The sequence below is a fragment of the Monomorium pharaonis genome, chromosome 2, assembly GCF_013373865.1.
Source record: "Monomorium pharaonis isolate MP-MQ-018 chromosome 2, ASM1337386v2, whole genome shotgun sequence".
In the NCBI taxonomy this organism is placed as follows: domain Eukaryota; kingdom Metazoa; phylum Arthropoda; class Insecta; order Hymenoptera; family Formicidae; genus Monomorium; species Monomorium pharaonis.
The window spans coordinates 20,732,123-20,741,620 of record NC_050468.1 but is presented as its reverse complement, the minus strand read 5'-3'; the positions used below and the strand labels follow the sequence as shown (position 1 = coordinate 20,741,620).

The 9,498-nt window shown below is 31.0% G+C and overlaps 1 protein-coding gene across 2 annotated transcripts; it reads left to right on the top strand.

Moving 5' to 3' along the window:
• Positions 1-1,516: 1,516 nt before the first annotated feature.
• LOC105835412 lies at positions 1,517-9,213 on the top strand. Of its 2 annotated transcripts, none has more exons than XM_028194607.2 (6): positions 1,517-2,231; positions 3,094-3,125; positions 3,200-3,333; positions 3,594-3,777; positions 4,380-4,736; positions 4,950-9,213. In XM_028194607.2, the coding sequence occupies exons 2-6, from the start codon at positions 3,108-3,110 to the stop codon at positions 5,394-5,396; spliced, it is 1,140 nt and encodes a 379-aa protein (XP_028050408.1). In that variant the 5' UTR covers positions 1,517-2,231; positions 3,094-3,107; the 3' UTR covers positions 5,397-9,213. The 2 variants fall into 2 exon arrangements, with proteins under 2 accessions (XP_028050408.1, XP_012534130.1); XM_012678676.3 differs by having other exon boundaries at positions 1,522-2,231; positions 3,217-3,333.
• The last annotated feature ends 285 nt before the right edge of the window (positions 9,214-9,498 follow it).

Here is a 9,498-nt window from a genome sequence, read left to right as displayed (position 1 = left end):
CATTCGCGCAGAAGAGTAGACGTTTTTTCATCCGCCATGCCGTTGAACAGAATAATGTAAATACACGATTATAAGATACACGAAATAAAGCATGCAGCTACCTTGTGGGTGCCGCGTGATACTAGTATTGCATCGATGCCGCGTTGGTTTGCGCGAGACTGGCATGCACCGCGAGAAACGAAGGCGCCGGCACTCGGCAGCAGTGTAACAAATGAATGCGATGAACAATTTGTCAACTGTTTATCGCGATTTTTGTAAATATAACAAGAAGTTTTATATTATTTTGTAGATTCAACAAGAAGTTTTGTATTATTTTATAGATTTAACAAGAAGTTTTGTAGATCCAACAAGAAAACACTTAATCAAATTCTTATAGTACGGTTAATCAAACGGTATAGTTATAAGTTGTAAAATCTTGTAACGATAACCAGAAATTCTGTTTCGTTTAATAAGAATACGCTCAACCAGAACATTATTATAATAAAACCATTTATCTCAATGTACATAATTATTTATTTTAAGAGGATGCTAAAGCTGTCCTTCCGTACTTCCATTACCCGTATTTCCTACCCGTATTTCCATTTATTAGTTTACCTATTCACACATTCCTACCTACCCGTATCCCTATGATCTAATGTTGACATTCTGGTATGATAATAATTATTAAAATTCTGATCTCTTTTCCTCAAAGTTACTAATAATATATTTTATTACAGATAAATGATTTTGAACAGCTGTTTTCAAATCGTTCTTGTAATCTGTACAAATATTGGAATTTATTTCTCGAAGAAGTGGTCAATTACAAAAAAAGTAGTCGTAACAAAAAAACATACAAATTAATATTGAAGATTTCAATTCACTTTCTAAAAATAAGTATATATTATATATATTAAACTGAATAGAAAAATACACTGGCGCAAAAAAAACGAGACAGAAATGTTGACCGAATTTTTAGGCAATCTTCAAAATAATGCAACTTTGCGAAAAATCATCCAAATTTATACATGTACTTTTTTTAAGTTAAAGTGTAAAGACTCTACTTTTAGAATTCCTAGGCGAAAGTTTGATTTGTTAAGTGCGAACTTTTTGTATCGCATAAAAACCATGCAAACATGTTTTTTTAATTAAAAAAAGTAAAAGTTTATTATCATTTTTTACAAGTTTTTTGTTAAAATCTTGTTAATATTAATCCAGATTCTCAAAGATCATTCTTTTCTAAGCAATTAAAAAAAAATACATGTCGATACGATGTTTTTTGTTGATTGCACACGAGTTAGAAATTTGCACTGCATTTTAGGGTATATTATAAAATAAATACGGTATTTTTTAAATTTAAGATCATAAATTTTGAGTATCAATATGATATTGTACATTGATTTTATTTGTATTAAACTCAATCATATCGCCGTCATCAAAGTGACCCAATGTGTACCACGTGGAGATTGACGGTTGGATTTTGCACATCATGTGGCTCTGAAATTTATCGGTGGAAATTTGTATATTTATTACATTTTATTTGCGTAAATGCAGCATTTGTCACAAAATTGTACGCATAAACAAATAAAAAACGATAATGGAATCAACATTTGAGTTGACATTCAATTGAAATTATCATTTCGACATCGATTTGAAGAGTTATTTTTGCTAGGAATGCGACTGATCAATCGATAAATTAGAAAACTTAGCTATTTGAAATCTTGCCAGTGAAAATTATGCTACTAGAGATGCTCCACTTTCTCTAATAAGTCTGTCAATAATTTGTAAATTCTGTTAGATAAATTCCGGTATATTTCAGCATTTTATCGTCAAAGTTTGCAGCAGACACTTCGCGCAAAACTTGTTAATTGTCGACAGATTTGCCGAGGTCATTTGCGCAAGATATTTATATAATAATATAACTTTAATACCCTTCGCGCCTAGCAACCGCTTCGCGCCACGCGACGCGCATGAGTGAGGGGGTGAAACCGGTGCAGCAGGGGGGTTCCTGCGCGTGCGAGGCGCACGATACGAGGGACACGAGAGGAGCACGCGACGAGTGCGTCGTCGGGGGAAGGATACGTCTCGAGGGGTGCCTGCTGTGGCAAGGTGGCACGGCGACGTGCACATTTGACGTCTGACGGTAGACGTCCGGTAGGAGAATTATGGTGCGAGCTGCGAAGGCTCGAATACTCGACGCACCGTTCGTCGCGGCCACTCTGACGTTCACGTTGCTGTTGCTCGATGTCGATCAAGTAAGAATCGCGGCATATGTGCGAGACATACCTCGTAACTCGCGTTGCGGATCGCGTCGTCGCTCCCATCCACAGGGCGAGACGCGTAACCGCATCTCGTGCGTATACGTGCGAGAAAGAGAGAAAACGAGAGACACGTTTACGTCGCCCGGAGACACCCGTCCGTCCGCACCCTCTCGTCCGTACAACCCTTGTCCGTTCGGCTCCTCCGCCGCGCTCCCGATCAATACACGCCTGTCACTGTGTTTGCCATTCATGCGTAAGTCTTTTCCACGCTCCTTTTAACCCATTAATGGTCGGCAATTTTCCCATTTCTGGACTGTGATTTTATTATAAATAGAACGGTCTTTTAAGTGTTTTATTAAATATTGTGTAATAAATAAAATAACCTTTTTTTTTTATTAATAAACGGTCACCTTTTCAGTTCCTGTAAACACGCACGTTCTGTAAATCGAAACTTTCAAGATAATAAATTATTGTAAAATATCATTAATTCACTGGAGATTCTTCTGTCGTAGAAATCATATCTGTCTATGTGAGCATTTAATAGGATTATAAGCTAGAGAAATTATACATTAAAAAAAATTTTTTTTTTTAATAAAACTTTGGAATTAATAGAAATATTTATTATTGATAAAATATTTTATTTATATTTTCATAATATTACAGCTATCTGCAATTTTGTGAAAAAAATTTCTTGCATAAAAATATCATTTGATATTTTAGTTATTACAATTGCATACGTGGATTATTAATCAATTTGTTATTTATTATTTAAAAAAATAATATAATATATAAATATATATATTATTTTATTATTAAGCTACTTGTATAATAATTATAACTTGTATTGTCTTTTAAGGTGTCTTCTGAGGAATGTATCGGAGGACATGTGTGAGTATTTTGTTTCCTGGATATCATAATTGTGAATAAAACTAAGAAATATAAAAAAAAAACTGTAAGTAAAGAGTTTGTTACTTTTTAGCTGTTCTCCTCCAAAGGAATGCTGTCCTTATGGCTGTTGTTACAGTGTCTTCACACCAGTGCATCCTCATGTTTCAGAAATGTTCAATTTCTTGATTTGGACTTATTGGTATTTGTGGTGGGTATATTTTTTCTATCATTTATATTGTCGAATAATGAGTGAAAAGGAAATAAGTTTCTTGTCCTTTTTGTTACAATTTTAAGATATAGTTATTAATATCAATTTTGTGCCGGATAATTTTCTAGTGATTTGTTCTAATAAATATACACGTACATAATTTCACTTTGTGCATAATAGTCCTGCATAATTGTCGTAATAATTGTTTATTATTTAGTATTACATAAGTAGATCAAACAACTAAGTATTTTATTTTACAGGGTAGCAGTGCTCGCAGCCTTAGCTATAGCCGCAACATGCGGCTTTTGGTTATGGAAACGTCGCCGTGCGGCAATGTCCGACGACACATCCTCGGAAAGAACTTCCACGGGACCGTGGTACCCACCTCCTCATTATAGTCGATGTAGTTCCTTTGTCCAGGCATTACCACCACCATACAATGAGGTATTAAAAAAAATTATTAATTTAACAAAAACCTTGAAAATATCTTCAAAAAATAATAGCGTTTATTGTATATGTTTTATATAGTATATATGTACATCATGTTTTTATTATAACATAAAATTTTTTAATTTACACTTTAAATTTTTAGCGACAGATATTTTGATTAATTCCATCGATATCACAAAATCATCGAAGAAAATTAATTAGTGCAATTTACACACTTTTTTTCTTCTATATTGTACAAATCTATAGTTAAAAATTAAATTAAAATTTAATTAAAAATTATATTACATTAGAGCTATTAAAATTTATTATTAATTATTATTTATTTTTTAAAACTTTTATTACGAATAATTTTTCATTACAATTATTTAAAATTTGAAAATGATTAAAATATCTCGATGTTTTTATTATCACGTTTTTATTATCAATATCATTGATTCTAAATTAAAAAAAATATTATTCTAAAAGTATTACACTAATATAATAATATAGTTTATTATAGAAATACAAATGTTATTTATTCTTTTATATTATAATATAGTATACATTTATGGTTTATGAAATATATATTTTATTCTTATTACTCAATTTATGCTCAGGTGACTGCAAAACCAGATCTTTACCCCTTAGTAATTGGTTATGACGATAGCACGGGCAAAGGTACTTCTGGTTTTGTGATGCGCTACTTTCGATCGTTGTCACATGCAAGTACACTGGATTCATTGAGCTCCAGTTTCATGTGCAACATGGTGAACGAAGCGAACACCATTATTCCACCGCCGTACTCTTGTAACAATAGCGTCGACGAATTGTCGGCGACAGATTGCGAAAGAAGAGAGCCGGGTGACATTGGCTCCATCGTTTCTTTGACAAATCATAGAACAACCTCTGACATATCAAGCCTTGGTGCACAATCGCCTTGTTCTCCACCAAGAGCTACTAGCCCGACGATAGAAGTACGTTTACACTAACTTCGATAAAAAATATTAAAAGATAACATTTTATCCAAGATAAAGATGATAATGATATGATAAAGCCATTTCTTCATTTAAATAATTATCTAGATAATTTTATACAGCAGATAATAGTAACTATAACTGTTCTTATATATCTAAAAACAATGAATTATTAATCTCGCAACGTTAATTTTTACTTTCATTACTTTCCAGTTGCGGGAATTATTGGATAAGATACAACAACTTCCTCATTTATCTAACGGACACTCCACCGTGCATTGCCAACAGAATCAAGCTCCGGTGTTGTACGTAACAAGCAGCGATGGTACTACGCAACAACGGCCTTTGAGTCCAAGCGACGTCGGTTCGTACAAAGTTAGGAGGGCCAGAGGCAAGCTGTACATGCCGCTGGGATTGCCGAATTCGCGAAGTAAAACGAAGCGATGGTTGTCGCGCTCCGCACCGACAACGCCCTCAGGTACAATACCAATGTCCTTCCTACCGGGACAGAGCAGGAGGCCTTCAGAGGCCGACAACAACAACCAGCAAGCGGTGCCACTGCTTTACGAGCAAGACGAGAATGAAAACAACAATCCGGATCAGCCATCGTCGGGCGTTCCATTACTCCCTGAACAGGAGGAAGAACGACAATCGACATGACACGGTGTCTAAATCGTTCGTGCTATTTAATACTCGACAATGATCTCGTGTGAGGATTGCCGATATCTATACGCACTCACAACACACACACACACACACACACACACACACACACACACACACACACACACACACACAGATTTAAATATTTTTTAATATGGCTCTGATACATTCACCGGTTCGTATTCTGAGCTCACATTTATCGCTGAATGTATCTCTAAATGTGTTTAAGATGATATCTTATTGGCTGATTGGCACATTTATTAGAAGTGCATTTAGCGGTAAATGTGAGTTCAGAATACAGACCATCATGTCTGCCCTATCATAAAATTATACACATTCAAGACGTGTTTAACACTATTTATGCAATATTTGAAAAGATCTAAACTTTATTTAATTTAATTAAATGTTTTTAGTACTATTTATTTATATTTTTTTTACATTACTTTTATACTTGATTAAAAAATATATATACATATATATATGTACGTAGGCATGTACAAAAAATATGATATTAATCAAATAATTATATGTATTACTGTAAAACCTTAAATTTTAGTAAAACGTAAGATTTGTTCATAAATCCTAAGTTTTGTGAAGTTTTTGTCATGTTAAAGTGTAAATATTTTATTTTTACACTTAGATGAAATCAGTATAATTTACAATGGCTTTAAAGTCAGTACTAGTAAGATCTAATCAAATTTGCTATTAGTCATACATTTGTTTGAAGACATACGCCTCGAATATGTATCTATTTTATGCGATAAGGCATACATGACGCCTATTATACAAAATACTATTAATCGATTTTCCAATTACTATAAATCGATAAATGCCGCCTACCTTTTTAAACTAAAAATCTCAAGAAATTTGAAAGGACTTTACGACTGTCTTCGGCGAAGTGACTCAAGGCCTTATTCGCAGTTTTAGAATTTGATTCTATCAAGACACTCTTAAATAACTACGACATAAAACCTTATATAATTATGATATTAACCCTTTAGCTGCAGCACTTCAAATAAAAACCGTCCTCTGTGCACGGAATGACAGTTACAAGTTGGTCATCGAAACACGATCGGTTCTAAAAAAAAAAAGAACTGAATAAATTATTTATTATAAGTATCGTATACAAAACGCTTGACTGCACATGTTGTGTTGAAAAAAATTAAAAAGTAACTCATCACTCTTTTATTGCAACACTGTATTTCAGAAAATCATAATAGTAACTAATGACAGAAAAAATAATAAATATAATAAATATAAATTTAACGTATATTACACATTTTTAGTCATCAGTTTAATAATCAATAGTTAAATTTGTCAAAAACAAATTTTGTGAAGCGTCTATTAAAATATTTTATCGAGACAGAATGCCAATGAAAATATAATAGTATCTACTAATACAAAATATAACAATAGAAATGGAATAAAATTCACATGCATACGCACGTTTTTCGCAGCTAAAGAGTTAAGAAGTTCAAATTCGTGATAAAAAATAAATACGTGCTGTTTGCTTCTCCAAGAAATGTAAAATAAAAACAGGTCTTAAGATTTCTTTTAATTTTATGGCTTTTCAACTGATGTTGATAATTATTCAATTTTTTGCTATCTTATATTTGACATAGATTTTATTTCTTTTCGATAAACATCTCGGATTCGCAAAAAAAAGCGATATTATATTTTTTATGCAATATATAATTATGATATATGTAAATTGCATATAATTTATGTTACAATGGGAAATAGAAGATTTTTATCGCTTTTCTACGAATATTTATTACCCGGTGGCACAAATTTGTGGACTAATGTAAGTAGATTTGTGTTATGATAGTATAATGACAGTAAAATGAAATAAGAAAAATGTTTGACGCTTTAAGTATTTACAAAACTGGAAAATGTAATTTTGATTTATAGGATTACACAGCGTGTATACATCGAAATTTATTGATGCGTGAATAGAATTATGGACATTTTAACAACCGTCTGACTAATATATATACAGATAACTTTTTATTATCATATTTACATAGGTTTCATTATATATAATATTCCATCCAAACAAACCGGAGAGAGCTGAAGAAGTTAGGACAATATCGCGCAATCTTGTAGAAGTTGAACGACGAGGCAGTAACATATATATACTATACGGGATACATGAGCCAATGTACAATACAAATTCCGTCAAGAGATAACAATATAGACTACAGAAATTGATAGACAAACACGAGTTCGTAACTTGTATAGAAAGATTTTCGTTTAAAAGGCAGATGAGATAGCCACGATAATAAATACGAATGCAAACAATAAAAGAATAAGATAGAAATTGGAATAAAGTATAGTTTACACACGTACATTTGTTATCCGAAAGTCAAATCTGTTAAAAACAGATTTTTTAAGAAATGTCGATTAAATTTTGTCAGTAGGATGCCAGCAGAAATATAACAGAATTTATTAATAGAACATAATGGCAGATTGACAGTAAAAAACAAGCATAAAACAATATCTTGCTCGCTCTTTGCTGGCAATTTCCATCGGATTGTGTCTGCTAGATTCTACTGGCAGAACACAATTGACAATATTCTGCTCAAATACCTGGTGAAAAAATTTTCATTGTATAATATTTTTAAGAATTTTTCATATTGAAATTTATAGAGATTTCTAAGAAACACTTTAAATCTTTTCAGATTTTATAAATGTTTTTTAGAAATTATAAAATAAAAAATCTTAGGACATTTCTAAATTCATATATATAGAAAATATTGGAAAAAAAGTAGATCTTCTCAATATTTCTAAAAAGTGTTTCAATTTGTGTAATAAAATCTGAAAAATTTTTAAAAAGTTATAGAAATCATACAAAAAATTCGGAAAAATGAATTTTTTTCATGAAAAATTTTCACCAGGAATCTGCTGGCAAACTGCTAGCATACTATTCATATTTTACTTGCTGAGTAGTTTTGAATCTCAGCGTATATAACTCATGTATTGTACATGTAATCGAGAGCAAAAATAGCTGTTCTGTTCCGATGTAATAAAATTCAATTGTACTGAGCTTCTCCTTCACGACCGATCAATCGACCAATTACCGAAGGAATTACGTGTGATAAGATTCGTAAAAAAAGAAACTCTATTCTCTACATTTGAATCGCGAACGGCCTTTTGCTCTCCACTATATTATCGCGCACAATTATAATTGTCAAATATACCTTGAATTGTACAGAATTCTTAATAATTTTATAATTTTATTTCTAGTCTGATATTAAATCGAACGTTTTTATATTCGTATACGAATATAAACATACATATATATTTACGTATGAGATATAAATAAAATAATATTTTAAAGTTGCAATTAATTGGAAAAATAATAAACTTATTTATAGTTTCTGTCACATGGAAAATATTTCACTCTTTTTATATCACTAATTTATGTCATTGTTTTTTTTGTTTATTTTATAACATATAAATTTCAAGTAGCACACATAAATCAGCTTTTAAAGTTAGTTATTTGTTAATATATTCTATACGTTTTATTTTATTTTGAATGTAAGAGAAACATGATAAAAATACCTGCGTAGTGATCTGTAAACTATACTTTTACTCCTTAAGAAAGATTCCGTTTATGTACAAGATACTAACAATTGTAAAGAAATTGTTGAAAAATATTCAATAATGTCATAGATTTTAATTCTAATATGTAAAAGTAGTTACATACTTTAATTGTACTAACATTGTTCATGTACATCATGCATTCGATGCATTTGATTGACATGTATTTTTTTATAAAATCAGATACAAATAAATTCAAGCTTTTACGAAATGCTCTATTGTTCTTTTATTAATTTTTTGCTCCTAGTTTTTATTTTCCGAATTTTGTCCATAATAAAAAAATGTAAGAAATATTATTATTATTATATATTATTTTACATGTTAATTTTTTTATAATTTATAGATATACAAAAGATATAATTATATTAGATAATTAATTTTTTTTTACTACAAGTTTTCTGGTTTTGCTAGTTTTATATCAAATTTATTATACGGTGCGTGTACTTGGTATTGTTTTTTCTTTGTAAAAAAAAAGTAAATTCCACTGTTAAAAAGT

Excerpts from the sequence above, each read along its gene's own strand:
- LOC105835412 (XM_012678676.3), top strand. The coding sequence starts at position 2,142 with ATGGTGCGAGCTGCGAAGGCTCGAATACTCGACGCACCGTTCGTCGCG. Across the intron at positions 3,126-3,216 it reads GAATGTATCGGAGGACATGT|CTGTTCTCCTCCAAAGGAAT; the intron begins GTGAGTATTTTG and ends GTTACTTTTTAG. Across the intron at positions 3,778-4,379 it reads TACCACCACCATACAATGAG|GTGACTGCAAAACCAGATCT; the intron begins GTATTAAAAAAA and ends ATTTATGCTCAG.